This window comes from Physcomitrium patens, chromosome 23 (assembly GCF_059467195.1).
Source record: "Physcomitrium patens ecotype Gransden chromosome 23, ASM5946719v1, whole genome shotgun sequence".
NCBI classification, from domain to species: Eukaryota; Viridiplantae; Streptophyta; class Bryopsida; order Funariales; family Funariaceae; genus Physcomitrium; species Physcomitrium patens.
Window position 1 is genome coordinate 14,721,812 of NC_143432.1, and position 21,411 is coordinate 14,743,222.

A 21,411-nucleotide genomic window follows, 5' to 3' on the forward strand; every position below is an offset into this window, starting at 1 on the left:
TGCTGCCTTGGTGAAGCAAATGAAGCCTTTGTTGGAAAAAAGAGACAAAATTAAAAAAAAAAAAAAAAAAAAAAAAAAAATGGCATGGCCAAAAAAGCATAAGAATTAGAATAAGAAAGTTTGAAAGAAAGTAATGTGGTATAAAAAATTTCTATATTAATTAAGTAAATAAAAATAAGTTAAATATCTTAAGTAGAAAATATCTTTCTTAAGAAGCTTTAAAGAGGTTTCTTAGATACAAATTAGATATTTATAATTTTAAAGATTTGTCTCATGGCCATTGAAATTATCCTATAAGTTTCATATTTTAAAGAAGTTGTATTGGAGGCAATCTACAACTTGATGCTTAAGCCACAAGTCTCTTGGTCCTTTAGAGGCTTCTACAAGACCTTCTTAATAGCTAATATAAATAAAAATAAGAAAGAGAATATCCTTAGTCTTATCAATGTCTATCTTATATCCTAGTCTTGGTTCAAGAATCTTTAGCTTTTTTTTATTTAAAAAATATTGATTCTATGTATTTTCTATCTTTTTTTTTTACCTTCTACCTTCTTAAGTGGCACATGAGTGTCTTGTTTTTTTTTTTTTTTTTTTTTTTTTTTGTTAATTCATAATCTTGACATATGATTGAATAAATTAAAAATCAATGTCTTTAGGTTGGATTGATAGCAATGATTCCAAAGGCAATTCAATGATGTTGTTGGCAAGCAAAACATCTAAAGCACAATAAGCCTTAGAAGTTGGAATGTCATAGTTTAGAAATGCGTAATTTAGAAGAATGTCAGTAACATCCATAAAATCAATAAGATTAAATATTTTAAAATCTATCAAGATATTTAGAAACCTAAGCTCCTTAATGCTATTGTAAGGCAATATATGAACTTGCAAATTATCATCTTTTAATAAAAGTACAATCCAAAACATTACTATAATTTATTTATTTTTGTGATTTAATAAGAAAGAGTTAGATTTGATAAAGTAGCCACCTTAGCTACTAGATCTAAATTCTATTGAGCACTTATAGGATGAGATGGACAAGCAATTATTTTATATTACAAATAAGTCTATAAATAAAGCCTTTTTGTGGAAAAGATTTTAGAGGTTAATGGTACAATTGATGTAGAAATTATTAAGAAGCTAATCATTATTGTATATTAATAAATTACCAATGTTATAAAAACTAAAGGCAAAAACACAAGATGGTAAATACATGAAAATTTATGACATAGAATATTATATAATATATAATAATTATAATAAATTTCAATGCACAAAAATATTTTATAGTAGAAATATTATATATATTAAAGAATAATATTTTTTTCAATGACAAAATTATTAACTAAGTTTACTACTAAATCTAAAATTTGGAAGTGGCTCACCAAAGCTTACAAATGGAGAGCTAATGACCTTAAGCATGCAAGACCAAATAATAATTACTTGATTTTAAACTATCTCCTTATGTTTAAAGATGAACTTGTCTTTTGATATCTATCTTTATGCAAATCCAAGGCACTTTTTTTGCAAAAGGAACAAATTAGACAAATAATATATGCATAATATTATACATTCTACTTATACATGATTTGGCGTGTGGATAAAGAGAAGTATCAACTAGATTTTGAAGATAAAGACATTTGGAACATCATAATCTATAGCATACCATCTAAATAAATTCAAATCATTGTATTTTTTTTTTTTTTCATTTAAGATGCATAATTAGGTTCAAATCTTTGGTTAAAAATATGTATAATTATCTTCTATTATATTATAAATTCTGCTCAAACGATATTGAAAAAATGATGGATTTTTTTTTTTTGATTTTTATGAACAAAAACTTCTGAGAATTTATGATGGAAAAAAAAAACAAAAAAAACAAAAAAACAAACAAACAAACAAACAAAAAAATGTATAATTTTATAGAGTTACTATATTTTCAACCCTATTATATATATATATATATATATATTGGCATAACAAAACTCTAACTTATAATCCAATCTTCATGAGATATGGGATCTTGATGTGGTAAGGCCCTTAAATTTATATCAAAATATAAAGTAAAATAGATTTTTGTTTTTTAAGGTTTTAAAACCGACATGTTTAAAAGATATGTATTGTTCTGCAAGTATATTTTTGAAGAAATTTTAATGCCATTATATATACATAATGATCCAAAAAAAATATATCATCATTTTAATAACAATAAAGATTTTTTTATAGTTAACTCACTCTTTATATCTCATTTTCACTTGAAAATTCAAAGTTTGTTCAAGTGGGATACTTCCATCACATTTTCCTCTGCTCTCAAATAAATATTCAAATCAACATTCATTCTATAGAGGGCAAGTTTGAGAGCTTAGAATAACTATGCTTTTGTTCAAGACTAGCATATATTTTGTATACATCTGATGTTTGAGACATGTTTATGATGATCTCAAACACAGACATTACTGAATTTACATTCGAACTTTCATTAAGGTTAACATATCGAAGTTTTGAAAATAGTTTACTGATCATAATTATTTACACTAGTATAACCTGGGTACATTGTAAAGTTAGGATGCTGATGTAAAACAAACGTAGTAGTCATACTATCAACAGAATTGCAAAAATAGAAGAAGGATAGGGTCAAATTGATTCATTAGAGAAGAGGAAAACATTCTCAGCTCTCCTTGTGCTAATCTCATGACATGGAAAGAGTCAAGGGATTTTTATTTAGAAAACTTGGTCTTCAAGCTTTTGGGACAAATTGCAGGGGCAAGGTTGGCCAAAATCTACTCTATATCAGGGAATAAGCCCTGAATTGGAGTCAGTGCCGGCGTCCACGTCATCGAATTGCTGTCATCGCCCAATAAAATATTAGGGCCACCTACATATGGAGAGAAAGAGTGTTATCCAAGTGGAAGCACCTCCACACCCTAAATGCCCCACTTCCCCATTTATTAACTAAGAGAATGCTGTTGGCATCATTCATGCCTTTTAAATATTTCCTCCATGACTCGGCACCTCGTTTTCCTCCCCTTCGCCTCATTGGGTGACCAGAAAGAAAAAAACAAAAGGGCTCCCTCTCTCATCCATTCAGGTTCCTAATGTGAGGCTCCATTGACAATTCCATAACAAAATAATAAATAGAACTTGAATGTATATATAAAGTATATCTCTACTTGGGAATGAAAAAGAGAGGACGAAAAAGGGGAACATAACTTCATCCATCCACTCATGTGATGTGAGGAGGAGCTGGCCAGTTGAAAAGGGTGACATGGCAGATGACGACTCATCCTATATGATATTCATCCATCCACTTAATTTGAACTCCCTCCCCGAGTCGACCGGTTGCGGAATTGTCTCTGGCCACGTAGACAACGACAAATACCGCAGAACGGAAGACGGTTTTGTGGATGGTGGAAGGAAGGGTAAGATTTTGAGAGGCTTTGCGAAGGAAGAGCTGGAGAACAATTGCTGGCGATGGGAACTTGTGGATCACAGCCACCGCTGCTAAGGCTGGTTGTGGTTCCCTTTCCATTGGGAACAGCGTTCACTTGGACTTAGAGACAGCGAGCTTGTGGCTCCTATGGCTCCAGGCGGGCGCGGGGGATGGAGCCTATGACCTTGGCCGGTGACGTGGACCGAGTCTGTCGCTGATTGGACAAGACGATCGCATTGGGATTAGCGCTGGGGGCCCCTTCCTTGGATTATTGATTCTTTGATTATTTAAATAACTGAAAAAAAAAAAAAAAAAGAAAAAAAAGAAGATGGAAAAGCTGTGGAGCGTTCGTCTCCACAAGTATGAGTTGGTGTTCGTGGCTTAATTTGAGTCAAGGTGTTTCGTTGGGAATAAATTTTGGAAAAAAATAGATAAAATATTCAAAAATGCTTTTTGTGGTTCCTTTTGACTGATTTAAAAGTTGGAATTGGATTTTGATAATGTATGAATATATTTTATAAAAAATAAAAAAATATACTGAATTTGTTCTTCTCCAGCAGATGACAATTGTCATGAGAATGATTCATTCAACCATCCAGCATGACACTCTGGGTTATCCCCAAAAACCTAACTGAAGAATATACTTAGCATTTGCTAATTTTGATTAAATTTTATAATTGTGTGCTGATACTTCTTAACCACACTATAATATCTAAAGATAAGCAATAGACAAAGTCTTATCAAATCTAGAAAAGAGAGAGAGAGAGAGAGAGAGAGAGAGATTCAATGGAAGGCACTAGAAGGGAGACATTACAAATGGGAATTATGGATAACAAATCATGCAACAAGTCGAGCAAGGCAATAATGCAAGTTTGAATAATGAGGCATAATTGAGATCTCAATTATATGGATTAGTTCTCATCATGTATTATCTTCAAAGTCAATTTTGTTGTGCACCAAGAATTTTTGACCAAAGTATTGCTCCAAAGCATAGAATCAAAGGATGGATTGGTTGTAGTCACACTAGAGTCAACAATGTATGGAAAATGATTGTTGGTGATGCTATGTCAATGCTTGGTGGTGGTGGATAATGCAAAAACTAATATCAACCATATTTCTTTAAAAAACCCACAAATGATGTTATATATATATATATATATATTTGTGTGTGTGTGATTACTTTACATTTAATTTGAAAAAAGAATACTTTAAAATGCTAAAATCCTAAGCATGGAGATTTAGAGCATTTTATTTTTGGGTTCATGTGTGTTGGGTCTTTTCCAAAGACCAAGACACATTGAGATCTCTACAAGGATAGTGCAAAACATGAATTGGACACAGAATACGATATGATAGACAATAAATTGAATGGAGATTGTTTGAGATATTATTGTAACAAGTATCACAAATTGTAATAATCATAGAATAACCACATTAATAATAAAAAAAGATAAAAGGTATTTCATTTTTGTGTTGTACAAACAGGAACAAAATAATGTTACTTATTTTCATTTTTATGTCAATAGAGAAATAAATAAATAATTCTAATAGTGCCTCAAGAATACATCAAAAAAATTATGAAGTTTCACAAGTATTAGAATATTCTTCAATATGCATTATGTTAATAAGATTTATACGGTTGAATGTGCATTTGTACACTAACCCAAACTTGCACATAAAAAGTATTTTGAGTGGCCCTTGGCACATTGTTTTAAGATATAAAAACTTGTGAGTATTTGTATTGTTTAATTATTTTAAAAAGAACCAAGTTTAATTAAGATACCAGATGTTTTCCAGTTTTCTAATGCAATTATATTGCTATATTAGGAGAAAAAATAAAGAAAAAATAAAGAGAAAAGATACTACAAATGTTCTTGATGTAATTTTTGCAATGAATTTTACCTCCGAAAATAAGCCAATATTATTTTCGGATTTTTGAGCACAATAATTACCATAACTCAAGCACAAAGATAAGAATTGTTTCTCACATGCTCACATTGTTTCTTATCAAGTTAGTGTATATCTATTATTCTGTTTTCGTTCAAGGATCAGAATCAATGTCAATCATTAGATATACACACACACACACATATATATATATATATATATATACGTAATGAGGTAGAACAATACATTTCCAACTTGTCCATGGAACTGGGGGCGCTCCGCAATGGATTCCCCCAACTTGTGAAGCCCAATCATAAGCCGAAAAGGCGAAAAAGAATGGAACCCCCACTTCCAATTAAATGAAGAAGTGGCCATTAAATGAAGCATTACTACTCTCCCCGCTAAATGTAGAGGCAACCCACTCTCAACGACGCCAAATTTAGTCAACCCTACTCCACCAGATACTCTTCTAGCCGCCTCGCCCCCATCTAAAATCAGTGAAAGAAAATCTAGGAAAAGAAAAAGGCAGTGTACATAAAAGTGGAGAAACCCCACGAAGCAGGTAGGCAAGGAAATTTAAGAACCGGGCAGCACGGTCATCAACACCACGGCTGCCCTTGCGGCGGCGAAGCTGTCCGCCCTCCTGCCTCACCTGCCCGTTGGAGCCATAGGGCAGGCAGGCAGGTGCGCGGGTCCGGCGGAGCCCGACGGCCCGGGTGGAGCCAGTCCCAGCCGAGTGTGCAAGTAGGCTTCTTCATATTCATTGTGTGCTGATGGGATAGAGAACATATAATCATATAGTCCACCACCACAGATGCTTCTTCTTCTTCTTCTTCGTAGATCCTCCACGCCATCACCCTCGTCCTTCCTTCTTCACTTCCTCCACTCATCCTTATTTATATATATTCTAACTCTTACCTCTTCTCCTGCTCATTTCGCTGTGATATTTTTAGTTTCTGTTACGAGGTTTTACACAGTTCCGAATAGGGGGGAGGAGTTTCGCTGCTGTGACTACTATTACCTGAGTTAAGCTCTTTTTTTTTTTTTTTTTTTTTTTTTTTCCTGTATGCGTTGAGTACATGGGTACTCGCAATTACGGGTGCGATTGAGTGTTGAGTTGTGGAGGAGATACTTCATTGGAGTTGAGAGATTGAGATTGTTGTTGTTTCTCTGTTGAGCTTTTTCTTCTGGGGATTTTAGAGAGGTGCGTTTATCAGCGTTTGGCCGGTTTGTGAGTTTTTCTTTTTTCGTTTCGGAGGAAATTGTGAATCGGGGTAGTTGAGTAGTATAGCTATGGCGCCCCCCGCAGCAGTGTGCAGCGCGATGGTCCAGAAGGAATCTCAGGAGTCGAAGGCCGCGGTGGCTGGGAAGAAACGTATGGCTCTTGACAGCTGGGTATCACAGCCTACTACTCAGGAGGCAATGCGCGCAAGCAGTAGTAGCTCCAAGTCTGAGAGTTCTTGTACCACGCAGAAGGGAGTGTCCCTCGAGAAAGCTCGGGCATTGGATGAAGCCTTGGCTGGGGAAGGCGAAGAAGCTTGTTTGCAGATGTCTGCGTTTGTGACGCCAAAATCGAGGAAGCATAGAGTTCCTGTCGTGGATATCGACCATTGCCCTCCGGCGCCGAAGAAGCCCCGCGCTGTAAGCCGAATGCAAGTGGTCTGCGCACTCAAGTTTGAAAGCACCAATTTCTTTCAAAAGCTGAATGCTTCACCCAACTACCTTTCATGAGCGCCTTTTCCAGGGGGATTCTCGAAGTTCGCCTACTTCTTGTGGGTTTGCCGGAGCCTTTGATGGATTAACCTGACTGCGCCATGTTCGAAGAATCCAAACGCTATGGCTCTTTTACGGGCTGCCTACTAAATTGAATATCGAAATTCCACTCTCGTTAAGAGGTTGGACTTGAGGAACCTGCTAACCTCTGTAAAGTATGTTTCGAGGAGCTTGCTTGGTCCGTCTACGCTTTTCATCTTGGGCTGAGTTTCTGACAGCGTCACACGGTGCCTTCCAGTTTGAAAAGTTGTACTCGGGCAGTTCTGCGTTCGCGTATTGTTACACGGACTATTGTTGAACTGCCACAAATCATGTCAACTTGACAATCAAGGTAATTATCTATCTCCCTCATAGATGAAGTTTGTTTCTCTATGCAATGGAAATCAAAACCATTTATGGCTGGTGCATTCAATTGTTGGTACCAAGGAAAAGTCTGTAAGTAGTGGAGTGGATGAGATCCTGTCTGTATTGCAGTTGGCTAACCGTGGCCTATGTTCGTAAAGCAGGCATACGAAACTTCAATTTATGTGAACATAAAGTGAGAAGAAGCAGAGAAGTTGATGGCGTAGAGCCCCAGAATGGCATTTGTGATCATTGCCAAAAATGACCAATGCATTTCATGCTTCCGGCGTGGTGAATATTATACTAACAAGTTCGACTCCGTCTCTACAACGAGAAACTAAAAGGCGCGTTTTACTTGGATACCGAAATTGGTATGCTCTTACAGTGGCGAGTCAGTTGTAGAATATAGATCGTTAAAACATCTTGCTGTTAACCGAATATACAGTATACACGCTACCGCACTATCGACCCACCACACGTCGGCAATCTTTCGACTTCCTGGAACAGTTCGTCATGGAAGCACAGACCTCTCGATCGATTCGAATATTATGAGCAACTGTGCCTTGTTCAATGCTTTGACAACAGTGACAATGGTTGGCGTCTGGTATCAACCACGTGATTCCAGCAACTCCAGGTGGACTTTTGCTAGTTCTTATGATCATATACTAGATTTGAAGCTAGTATGGTGATTATGCCCCTACAGCAGTGAATCGATTCCTTTTTATGAAGGTTTCTGAAGAGCTGATACCACAGTAAAATACATCTTTTTTTCTTTTTCCTCTTTTCTTGCATGTAAGTAGGATTATCAACATTGAATACAAGCAGTCTGGATTCTCTACATGCACGTGTCCAAACATCCATGTCATTTCATTGTTCCTTGGCTCAGAATGCTTGGATACGTGTCAGTGAGCCACGAGCACTTAAGTTCGCGTGTCATTTGATTTTCAAGTCTCTGGATCCTCGATGAAATAGCAGCTTTTCCTCACCTAAGGAGCCCGAGAGTATTCTTTGTGTACATGAAATGTGGACCTTCACATTTATAAGGAGGCATTTTTTCCCCCAGCCGACTGTATCTCCAAATGCGGAAATATATAGATATGTTCCAATACTATACGCAGCGCAAACAAATCTTGCGACCTCAGCAAACTGAATGAAAGGTGAGATTCGACGATTTAAAGCACGGAGGAGTTCGCGCCCCTTGGTCCCCATTTCCTTCAAGTTCACACACTTTAAGTATCCATCCATAAAGGATCGAAATAGGATTCCCCTACCTGTGACCAATGCAGCTACCACTAATAGAATGGCGGTGGAAATAGGCAGGACAGCATTTGATTCGTCCCCTCTATCTCACCATCCATTCCACTTATCCAAGCACTTTTTTGTGACTCAATTCACAGCAGAGTTTGTGAAGTTTGTAGGTGTACTTGTGAGCGCCATTGCGAGGATCAAAGGTGATGGTTGCCATTATTCTTTTGTTGCTTCCTTCACATGCATTTGGAGCCTTGCCAGGTTAGATACCAGATGCCAGGAGGACGGTGCCACATGGAGAAAAACAGTGGTCATTACAAAAAACAATGTCGACCACTCGTCATAACTTTTGGGGAAGGGGGGGGGGGTAGAAAACTACAGAAACCTGGCTAATGAACATCCGACTGGCTTCAAAAAGAGAAACCCCGACTCTTCTAGAAAGTTCCCGTCTTTCTCTACCACCACTGAAGAACCCCCTGAGAACTAAAGCAGACAGAAACCCCTTTTTTAATGTGGATCAAAGCTGAGGCTCCCAGCCATATATCTCTGATACACCACTACTAGCTCCAGAATTCCAACCCACAACTCCGTCAGTTCTGACCAAGCTTTTCACTAGCCAATCACTTGCATTTCGTAGACAAATCCGCAGTAAATTTCCTTACATCCCCTTCTCCTCCTTCTTCTTCTTCGTCGTCGTCTTCGCCTTCCACTGCTTCTTCGTGTAATGGAGCCGTGCGCTTTGTCTTGGTGTATAGAATGCGGTATACAGGTGAGTATCTCCAGCCGTGGTAGTGGAAGCAGACCCGGCGGCAAGAAGAGCCTCCTCATTGGGCACACGAGGGGAGGGGGTCTGTCTCTGTGTGAATGTGTGCGTAACTATCTTCCTACCTTCCTTCCCGTGGGGTTGTCGTATTGTACAGGGCCACGCCATCATTATACATATCGGCCTTGCTGCCCACCCGACCCGGCCAATGATTCCCGTCCCCACACCTCGCCACGTCGGCACCGAGGCCACGCCGGGCTTGGGTCTGGGGTTCCTTTGCTGTCCTGCCACGTCATGAGCCCTCCACCACTTGTCCAGTCAGCTTTATTGGGAATCTCGATCATAGTTACGTTAAAGTAAAAGTAAAAGTACCCCACCAGGTATCCTCAAACTTGCTGGTGAACTGGGTGTAATTTAATTTATTTTTTTCCATTAGGGCATTAATTTCTGGCTCTCTCAACTGGTTGGTGCCTACACTAGATAACCAGAATTGAAGAAATTAAAATTTAAGCCACTATGACTCTATACTATTGTAATGAAAATATTGAACATGCCCTCAAATTTTGTTTCTGCACACCACAAATTGCACGTGAGAAGACTATCAAAGTTGGTTACAATTGATTAGAGTAAGATGTTGAAGTTTGTTCAGAAAGGTACATTTTTTGAGACCAATGGGTTATTTTCTGTTCTAAGAAAAAAATTCATTGGATCTTGTGCAATGAATAGAAATGAGGAATTTGCTTTAATTGTTGTAACTTGTAAAGGAAAGTACTTCATTGGATGACATTATAAAAAAATTAAAGTAAAAAATTGAAAATAAATAATCATAACAAAATGGAAAAAAAATGAAGTCTACTACTAAAACAAATGTTGTAAATATAATAAATAAATTTGATTAATGACGTAAAATTAAACAAATATGAATTTATTTTCATACAAGACCTAATACAAAGTTATGTGATATGCATTGCAATGGAAGGAAGGAAGGAAAGAAGTAGAGTTAATGAGCAATTGAAATACTGTGTATTGTTGCAAAGAAAAATGTTTGGAAGTCAAAAATAAATAAATAAATTACTAACTAAGAATTCCTCATAAATTTTTAATATAAGATAACGTAGAGTTTGTTTGAATTTGAATCACAAGTCTATCTGTCAGTCCAACTCAGCATGATAATGTAGCTCGCTGTCATAGACTTATGGCCCTGGTGGTACAATTTCTCCTCTTTGCCATTGTCCAAAATATAAATAAATAAATTCAAGATAATTTTTTATTTTTCTAGAATTCGTTTTTTCCGAGTTTAATAATCTGTTGTATTAATTTACGAAAGTGAGTAGAATTCAAATTTGACATGGTGGATTTTTAAAGCAAAACTACTTGCCACCAAAAGTTGCAAAATTTTCATGCTTGACAAGAGTAAATAGCCCAAGTTGTAAAAGTTCACAATAAAAACATGCATATATATATATATATATATATTTATATACACACGCACACATCTGTTACAGTGGTATGCATGAATCCAAATATTCATGGCTCAAATATTAAATAAGGAATACTTTAGAGTAAGTTTATTTCCAATGACTTCCAAGGATAATGCTTTTTTTTTTTTTTTTTTTTTTTTTTTGTAACAAATGCTACGTTTTCACACTTATTTAAGGGATTGTATTTGTATATATTTTAAGTGCAATTATCAATGTGGTTTTCTTTTCTTCTTTTTTCCTTTTTTTCTTGTTCATTTTCTGTGTTAATTTTAATCTAAAATGAAAATGTAAAAAGAAAATACTTATATATATATATATATATATACATTTTCATTGACATAAAATATATGTGAGCTCATTATCTAATAAAAAAAATATTAAAGAGAGTTTCATGCTTGGTGTAATCCTCCACTTTAGACACTTATTTATAATTTAGTGAAAAAGATTGTTTACTGCAAAATTATTAACAATTACAACAAGAACCATTTCACTTATGAATAGTTATTTGTCAGGCCACATAAATGTTATTTAGTGGTAATAGTTCTTTCTCTTTCTTCTTCTTTTTGTTCTTCTTACTTCCTTTTTTTCTTCGTTTTCCTTTTTCTTTTCTCTCTCTCAAACTAGATTAAAGAGACATGATTATAATTGCTTCAGGTTTAATAGAACCAAATACATGCAAACCCAATACATAAAGCTCAAATTTATCCTAAATTGTGAAGTTAGCATTCACAGCGTGTAGATTTCTTACTAAGTAATATGAATATACTATAAAAATATATAAGTATATATTTTTAATCAATTGTCTTGAGAAAAAAGAATAGTCTATTTCATATTAATATTGATTCATTTTTCTACAAAAAATTACATAATATGATTTAAAGAGTGTTAGTAAACTCTATTCAAATCTTTGAAACAGATTTATTACTTTGTATGTAATACCAGTAAGGTTTTATGTGTAAAATTAATGGAATATATCAAATTCCCTTATGATAATACAATTCATAGAATAATAGCCTAATGCTGCTTTTCTTGAATAAACTATAATGTTATCACTTCAAACATGTGATCAATTTATCTATGTATCGGTCATTTAAATAATAATAATAATAATAATAGATGATAATTTACTTTAAAAACTCGTTGTAATAAACTAATGAAATGATTGAAGAATCAACATGAATAAAAAAATACTAAAATATGCTAAATTTATTTACTTTTGAATCAAATTCAATTTAGAAAATGTGATGTGTAAATGTGTTTTGTTTAAACAATGCCATTCTTACAATTATTTCAACACAAAGGTTTAGACTTCCAACTATATTATAACAACAAAATTCAATTACAAGCTAGTCTTTTTATTATTAAACTTATTTATTTATTTATTTATATTATAATAGTATGCATGAATCGAATGATTCCTATTGTCATCTTTTCTAACAATACTTGATTATATTTGTGCAAAATAACATTACATACAATTATTCATACCAAAAGAGATTTTCTATTAAATTAAAACTAACAATCTTAAGTCTCTAACATTTAGGCTCATTGATTGTTATTCAATGCCCAACACTGGGTAGATATTATTTACATCAAAATGTAAAAAGATATACCAAATTTATCTAAAAATTCAAGGTGATTTGCAATTAAAAAGAAAACGTGATTGGCTTGTTTGTTAGTCACAAATTTTACTTTATCAATTTGTGAAATATTTTCAATATAATGCAATGTAATTGTGCAACATTTTAATAGTCCATCTAGTTAAAATCCAAAATATAATTACAAAACATAACAATTAGTATTTATGCCTTGATTATTAGTGAACCCTAATTTTCACCTTTTTTACTCTTGAAATGTAAAAATACTATATTTTTCTTCCTTGAAGATATTTTATGATTTAATGTATACAAATGCAATAAATATCACTTTTCCGATTTATTGCATTTGTATACATTAAAATCATTTTTATTATTATTGATATTACCAATTTTATAAAAAAAAAAAAAAAAAAAACAGGGAAATAATAATAATAATAATAATACTTTCATAAAAAAAATTAATATGTGTAAAAAAGACACACATAATATATATTTATGAACGCATATATTTAAACAGGAACATGCACGTCACAATGCTTTTATTACATTAAGACCCATTATATTGCAGAAATATAACATACACTGTTGAAAGTTCTTATGACAACTGTAACAAATTTTGCATTAAGACTTCTTTTACAGTACATACAAAATTAAAACGACAGAGTAATCATCCACACGTATCTGCTTTTGTTCTAGATTAAAGACAATAAAATACAATAAATAAATACTTATTTAATTATATTTATATTTAATTACGAATCTTGTTATCATCAATTATGAATCAAATTTTGACAACATTTCTTTTTGTTTGACAACATGCAACAAAAAAAAGTATATATATATATAAATAAATATAATACCGCAGATGCCACCACAGTACTTGTTATTGCCATCACCCATCCAACATAATTTCGTTTTTATTTTTATTTTTATTCTAATCATGAAACATGTTCAATCAAATGGTTTGAAGAATGTGTACATATATATATATATATATATTGATTTGAAAGATTTTGAACAAAAGTGATATGTGATAAATGGGGAATTGTGGTGGGAGGAGAAAAAATTATGACAGCAATAGAAATACCCTGCAAATAAATATAAGCATGATATACATTTTAAAAGTACAATGATATACATAATTGTAAGTATATTAATAACAAACACAAGAAAAAGAAAAGAAAAGTAGCTATCATGGACATTGTGCATTACAATTAAGGCTAAAATATTGAATCCGCAACATATTACATAAGTTTTAAAAAAAAAATCTTGACAATATGTTTTATTTCACTATTATTTACACAATATGGACAAAATACATACAAATTGTATGTGCTTTCACAACCTTGGTTGATTTACATCATCCTTGGTTTGTAGGGAACACGTACCCATGATCAAATGGTGAAGGGAACTCTTGTTGATGGGAACTTTGAGAACCAAGTCAGAAACTGATGTTCCCCATGTTCTCAACATAATGCCACGCCAGCGCATCTCGGAAGATAGGGCGGCCAGTCACGCGTCGAATGGTTCAGGGCCACGTGGCTCTTGCTTCCGCCGCCAGGGCTTTTTTCCCGCCCAATGCTGACGCTGCCCAAGATGCCTTTTCGAGGCTCCCGCCAAAGTAACTTCTCTTCGACGTCGCTGCACGAATTCCGATGCTCGTTCATTCATTGCAGGTGTCCGTCTGTCTGCCTGTCCGTCCATCATTTAATCGTCCATCTGACAAGCCCATTCTGGTTAATCATGTGCTCGCTCGTGCTAAGTTCCCACTTTTTGAATTTAGCTCAATTTTCTGACGTAATGTGTATTTTATTTATGTGGAATACTTGATTCATAGATAACCTGTGATCTTGCGTCAAGAAAGAAGGAATAATGATAAAATGGGTTAATTAATGCACAGTAATGAGACATGTTGTTGATGTTTAAACACAAGATAGACTAATATCAAATAAATTATTTGTTTTGTAAACCCATTGGTAATATATTATAATCTTATATAATGACCTTAGTTTTTTGATTTGTTGTTCTCTTTTCCTTGTTGCATTCTTTCAAAATGGAAGAAACAAGATATACACTATGGCGGATAAACCTTGGAAGAAATTATTCAGTATAATGATTTGTGTATTTGTGTTCTTGTTTTCATTTTTAGGTGTGTGTGTGTGTGAGAGTGTGTTTCTGAAATTAAATTATTGTTTGCTGTCAATACTTGTATCAAGAAAATCATATTTTTTTTCTTTTTTCTTTCTTGAATCAAATATTAAAATAAATTTTCATTTAATGAAAAATTACACGTGGACTGTTCCATAAAACAAATGAATAAAATAGAACCATTACAACTTTAAATGCTTGAAGTCTGATAATTTGTATTCTTCTATTTGAGAAGATTTGTTTGGTTGCATAGTTCAAACAATTCAAACTTTTATATTCAAAATGGTCTAAGGAATAATAATTCTCATCAAGAGAACATATCCACAAATAATTATTAAAAACATAGATGATGCCTTTGCATACAGTTATTTACTCCTATATATGTAAAAGGAAAGCTTATTTATTTATTTATTTTATTTCTCAATGGCTCATAAACATAAAGCAAGGCAATATACAAATAAAAATGAATTGGGATGAAACAATGTGTGTGAGGATTGTGACAATGTAGTGGTGCAATTCAAAATAACCTAAAAGAAAAGTAAATAAAGTGCAAATACAGAAGACTTTAATATTAAATACTACACGTTCTGCAATTTTAGTGATTTAAGTATTCATTAACAAATACGTGAAACTAATTACTACTTCATCATATGAAAATATTTAGTGAAGTTCACATTGGTATCTATCATTATTTTGTATATGTTGTACTGTCTACTTTAATTCCTAAGTTATTTGTTATACATACTATTATGCTTCTAATCTACATTGTTAAAAATTTGAAATTGAAATACACTGAAGAAGGTACAAAAATCAGGTAGAATGTGCCATGTTATAAATATGCATTATATCAATACTATCTTTAATTTTTTTTTTTAATAATCACTAAGGATTATGTAAAAATGATCTCAAGGACATTGCCCAATGTATCAATTATCTCAAATATCGTATATATTATGCAATAGAAGTATTTGGTATCTTCCTTATTATAAAAACTTCATGAAAAATAGAAATTAATTTTCTTGAACTAAATCATCACTGATATGACAGCTAGCATTATTATATTGTTAAAAAAAACTTCAATTTTTTTTTTGTTTTTTTGTAAGGAGAATGAAAAACAGAATTTAAAATTTTTCCCCCTAATATATATATATATACATGATTAAATTATTTTTGTATTCTAAGAATGGGTCATTTACAAATAACTACATAGCCATACGTTTTTACTTTTTTTATTCTATCTTAATCTTTTCAAGCATAACAAGCCTCGACATGGTATCAACATTAAACTAATATAGGCAGTAATGCGATTCGATTTAACTCCATCCATCTACTACCCTTCTATCCGTTCATCCGTCCAGCACAACACAGAGAGATACATACATATCCTCAGACAGCAGTGCCTCTTGGATGATAAAGCAACTCCAATCACAAAAAGGCGGGTTGGCCCGCGAAGGGTCCCAAAAGTTGGAGTTTAGAATTGATACCCTGTCCAAGACAGATATCACTAGCGTTCGACTTCATTCAAGTGGCAGCGATATGCTTACGTGGAGCCCTCGAGCATGTTCGAGAAGCATCTAAAACAGTGGTGGTGAGTAGAAATTCCACGTGGCTAGAGGTTAGAGGTCCAGACTCAGAACCTGTGAGGTGGAGCTTCTGGAATCTGACGGAACAAGGTCTCCTCCTAATTGGGCCATATCAACCAATGACGTGCAGCTCAACTTTGCACGGTTACAGGGTCAGAAAGCGAGAACTGTGGTCTTGGGGCTGGCGAACGGGCACGGTGGATGAGCCGGACGCCCACCCTCCTTCCCAGTTTAACCCATAAAATATATAACACTACTGAACATATTGATTGAGGTGATAGCTCAGAAAATGGCCACAAATATATAGAATGTGTGATATGTGAAATCACATGGTCCTTATTTTTTGGGTTTTTTGGGTTTTTTTTTTTTTTTTAAATTGGTTACTACCTTACCTCTAATACTTGAAATGTAGATGGTGTATGTATGTATGTATGTATATATATATATATATATATATATATGTGTGTGTGTGTAATTTTTGAGGAATCAATGTGATCAAAAGTTACCGTGGATGTCATGTACTCATTTATTTATTTATTTATTTGTATTACACATGCAACTTGATATGGGAAGTAACTTGGTTTTTTTGGTAATTTAGGATGAAACATTGATACATTGATGTAGTTTAAAGGATACCACAGGGATTTTTATTTTTTATTTATTTTTTTACTTTTACTTTTGTTAGGTAGATAAGTCAAAGCAATGCAACTCTCAATGAGACAGGTTAACAAAAACATTTCAAAAAAACACTTAAAAGAAGAAAATGAATAAAACAAGAGCACAAAGTAATGAATAATTTTGATCTAGTTCAGTAGAGTATAGATTAATGTTTCAAAACCAAGTAAACACCAAAGAAATAATAAAATTAATGAATACGAAGAGGGAAACATAAAAATAAAACACTCACTTGTAAAAATAATATAATTTGCTTCACAATCACATTAACAATAAGATATTAAAATGGATATAATTAAATTTGAATGATTGGGTGGCATATTTTCCTTCAAAAGAAAAAGAAAAACCCACTATCACGACCGAAATTTTTGCTGACATGGCATTCTACGCCACGTATGCGTACCAATTGATAAGATGCTACTGACGGTCCTCCCCATGTGCCACATCACCACGCCACCTCAGCCACATTTCCTACGTGGCATTGACCTCAGCATTCACCCCCTATTTCCACATCCACACCCAATTCGTGAAGAAAACAGAACTGCCACGTAGATTATCAGTTAGGTTACAACTTCAGCAAATCCGTGCAAATGTAGCAATTGCGCCACAAGATCAGCCAAAATGTCTAAATTGCATGAAAAACTAGGTTCTGTTGCAATAATAGCAAAGAATAGAGCCAATTGTTGATGGCGAATCGAAGCATCAACAGTTGTCAGTGTGAAAACAGCACAGATAAGTATGGAAACATTTAACACCATCTGCCCGAAATTAACCCTCGTCGGGAAAAGTGCCGATTCCCCCCTCCCCGCCCTTTTTGGTGGCGGCAGCTTGAGTTTCTCTCACTGCCCGGTACCCATTCACCTGCCCGTTCTGCCCGGATTTCCTGGGCAGGAAGAACCAGTGAAGGCGAGATTCCAACATGCAATGAAAAACTACACTTCAAGGGGGCCACGCTACAGAACGCGCGGGTCGAGCCGGGTGAACCCGACCCGCGCGAATGTCCCTAGGGGAAGTATACAAAGGAGATGAATGAAGTGACAATAGACGACGAATGAGAAAATGGATGAATGTAAAAGTGAGATAGGGAGGGAGGGAGCGAGGCCATGCAAAGCTTAGTTTAGCTTCGCTATGCTTTGCTTTTGGTTTGTGCGTGGTTTTCATTCTTCCATTGCTTCTTCTTCATTACTTGCTTTGTTCCTCGCTCGCTTTGCTTCACATCTTCTTCATCGCTCCTCCTTTCATCTCGCCATCCCCCGCGAGTCGCAGGTGCTGTGGAGTTTTGCGTTGCTTCATGTTCCGAGTTGGCTGTGAAGGTGGTGGTGGTGGTGGTGTCGCGTGGTCTTAGTCTGGGCGGAGGTTTAGTAACGTCGATTTGTCTTTGTGCGTTACGAAGTGCCTGGACATGACGTGATCCTCCTCCTCCTCCTCCTCCTCGTCGTCGTTCTCCCTCCCCTTGTTTCTCTAGTTGTGTGTGTGTGTGTGTGGCCGGTACATTCTCCAGCTGCAGGTTCGGTGCTGTCATCTTTAGAGGGACCATTACGCAGTCGCATTATTTGAGTTTAGTTTGACTGTTCTTGGAGGAGTTGTGTTGGGATTTTTGCTGTAAGGGATTTGGGTTTGCTTGCTTCGTGTTGTCTCGTAGTTGTGTTCTCTCTCTTCCAATCTTGTCAAGTTTTACCAGTCTTCGTGCAGTTTATTACAAGTTCTGGGAAATATCAAAGAGGTGGAGAATTTTAGTATAGTTGGAATCCAGGTTACTGATCATTCTCTAGAGACCTTGTTAGAATTTTGCATCGACGAACAATTGAAGACGGTGATTGAGATTTTGGAGGGAAGAATATTGTGCCTTCGTGATAATTCCTGAGGTGGAGGAGTGGAGAAGTTAGGTGCTGGTGGTGTCATACTTTTGTGGAGAAATTTTAATAGGGTGGTGGTGGTGGTGTTTCGTTCTAGCGATGACGGCTACAACTGCGGGTTGCTGTCAAAGGTTGCAAAATCAATCACAAAAGCTGCCCATGGAGGTGGGATCGGGAAGGAGACGTCTCTCCCTTGACAGTTGGGTGTGCTTACCTATTCTTCGGCCCGTGCGCACGACTCCCACTTCATCGTCGGAAAGTTCTTGCACCGCGCCTAAGGATTTGTCTCTTGTCAAGACCCTAGCATTGGACGTCACCTTCACCGGAGAAGATGAAGCTCTGTCGAAGGAGTCTGGTTGTGAGACACCCAAATCAAAGGAACACAGAATACCTGAAGTGGACATTTCCTTCTGCCCTCCGGCTCCGAGGAAACCTCGCGCCACGGCTCGTCGTCGGCGTGTGCAGCCCACTAGCTTCTTCAACACATCTGATTTTGAGAATTTTCTCTCCCAGCACAAAGTGGAAGTGAGTAGTTGATGGTGAAATCTCTCCAGACTCTCTCAAAGGAGCTAACACATCTCTTCGAGGTTGTTTTTTCTCTCTCTCAGGAGTGCTTGTACAGGTAGATTGCAGTCTTGAGTGCTCATGCCTACCGTGTTGTCTAATTCACCCTGACGACGCGTAAATTTCGAAACGAAGGACCTCTCCCTGTGGAGTGAAACAATGAAGGGGCTTCACTGGAAGCTATTCTTGGCGATGGGTTCCTGGCCTCTTGCAATATTGATGATGAACAGTTTCTCCGGTTGTCAAAGCTTATCATTTCGAGTAGCACTATGCATTAGACTGGCTAAGGGGGTGTTTCATGATAGTTGACCTTTTTCTTGTACATGGAGGTGCAGAAGGCTTATGCACTGTGTAGAAAATTGGGCTTCGGGTGATGGGGGTAATAGATTCTAGGTTAAACTATTCTTTGCTCAAGCACTTCCATTTGGAGGGATGCAAGTTATGAAAGCATTGTTTTGATAGCTTCGTTGCGGGTAGCTATGCACACTCCAACCTGGGAGTTGTCCTTTGGCGATTCTGTGATGTTTTTCTCAGTGAAGGAGTAGGTTCGAGACACATCGTAATGGTGTAGAGGTCAGAACAGATTAGTGAACTATTCTTTTTTCTTTTTTGCTTTCACCTGAGCTCGCACGCATGTGTGATGAGTTGGTTCTGCAAAGTATACTACAAATCATAGAAATCCTTCGAGGCTGTGCTGCTGGGGTCTAGCCTGGTTTAGAAAGCAACCCAGGATCATGTAATTTACATCACTGAAGATAAATCATCATGCCTGGCCACCGTCTTAATATTGCATTAACGAAGTGCTCTTCCTATGTCATGGCTGAAGTAGGAAGGAAGAAGTTGTTTCAAACCTTGTCCCCTTGATAGTTGGATGAGTACTTGTGTGTGGTCCCCAGTGGAATCTATTGCACATGCTTGACTCTTGTCTTGTCTACCGATCTGGTGAGCTTCTACCGCCTGTTGCACTGTGGATTATCGCTCCAGCCATGCACGTCCCAACTGGAGCAGCAACTGCATGTCAGAGCAACTGCAACTGTGGGCAAATTACTTGTGATGTATCTGCTCCATACAATCATCGTACCTGGTGGACGAACCAAGTACATCGACATCGACACCAGTGGAAGCTGAGTGAGTTCTTCGACCTCTATCTGTAGATGATGGTAGTGTTCTTCCGAAGGGGAAATGAGTTGATGCTTGGCCATAACATTCATTGCTTCCTTGGCTCCCATGTTGGCCGTATTCACTACTAGTGTGAAGTCTGATGCTGCCCTTGTATAGCCTTCTCCTCCTCCTCCATTATGCTCCAGTACTCCATCAGACTGCAGACCTGTAAACTGTCCTTGCTCCGTATATCAGACCAGCAGATATTTATGGTGTCCTTGTGGAATATGTTTTGTGGTATATCCTGTTTTCCTTGGATGGGTTTCACCTCTTTCCATCCTTTTCTACGAGAAAATGATAATGGGTTGAGTTTCAGTTGCATCGTTCTGCTGCATACTCATGCTGTGTCGCAGGTTGGCTGCATCTTTTAAGACTAAATGAGCGTTAGAAATATTGCCATTTATGTTCACGTAATTGGTTTTAGATTGGCTAAGTCGTTCAATAGGAAGTTGGCACCAACTTAACTTTTTATTGTTGTGATATGTGACCTTTTTAACTTTTTGTATAAGTTACATGAAAAATTTAGTGTACAACAAAAGATTGTATAAATATATATTAAAAAAGCAAATATTCAAGAGCTAGTTGCAGAGATATCAGAGAATATTCTGAAAGAAAAAGAAAAAGAAAAAGAAGGTAATCCTTTAACAGACATGTTTCATAAGTATGACAGAATTATATATATGGTAAACTTGTGTGACTATATTTGAAAATATAACCAATCTCCATCTGAACTTAATATGAAGAATGTATTGGGTAATGATTTATTTTGTTGAATTGTATTACCTTGTGACCTTGATGAAAATAAAAGAAGCTTGATGACTTGATTCTATTGCTTACCAAAAAGAAGTCACAGAAATGTGTTTATTCTAACTTATAGTTTGAAATATAAGACAAAAATCTTTCTT

General features: G+C 35.7%; 2 protein-coding genes and 1 long non-coding RNA gene across 3 annotated transcripts; 2 read left to right on the forward strand and 1 right to left on the reverse strand.

Annotated features, from left to right (window-relative positions):
* Nucleotides 1-6,113: 6,113 nt before the first annotated feature.
* Nucleotides 6,114-8,267, forward strand: LOC112276122 (uncharacterized). Its single transcript, XM_024507161.3, has 2 exons — nt 6,114-7,418; nt 7,594-8,267. The coding sequence occupies exon 1, from the start codon at nt 6,608-6,610 to the stop codon at nt 7,043-7,045; it is 438 nt and encodes a 145-aa protein (XP_024362929.1). The 5' UTR covers nt 6,114-6,607; the 3' UTR covers nt 7,046-7,418; nt 7,594-8,267.
* Nucleotides 8,268-18,048: 9,781 nt separating this feature from the next.
* LOC112276014 (uncharacterized) lies at nt 18,049-20,141 on the forward strand. Its single transcript, XM_073530713.2, has one exon. The coding sequence runs from the start codon at nt 18,881-18,883 to the stop codon at nt 19,316-19,318; it is 438 nt and encodes a 145-aa protein (XP_073386814.1). The 5' UTR covers nt 18,049-18,880; the 3' UTR covers nt 19,319-20,141.
* Nucleotides 19,936-20,686, reverse strand: LOC112276015 (uncharacterized). The gene is made up of 2 exons (XR_002967920.3): nt 20,427-20,686; nt 19,936-20,344 (listed from the first exon to the last, which is right to left on the reverse strand). It is a non-coding gene; the product is annotated as an uncharacterized LOC112276015 (long non-coding RNA).
* Between the last annotated feature and the right edge of the window lie 725 nt (nt 20,687-21,411).

What these genes read in the sequence shown, in the direction of transcription:
- LOC112276122 (XM_024507161.3), top strand. Translation starts at nt 6,608, where the DNA reads ATGGCGCCCCCCGCAGCAGTGTGCAGCGCGATGGTCCAGAAGGAATCT.
- LOC112276014 (XM_073530713.2), top strand. Translation starts at nt 18,881, where the DNA reads ATGACGGCTACAACTGCGGGTTGCTGTCAAAGGTTGCAAAATCAATCA.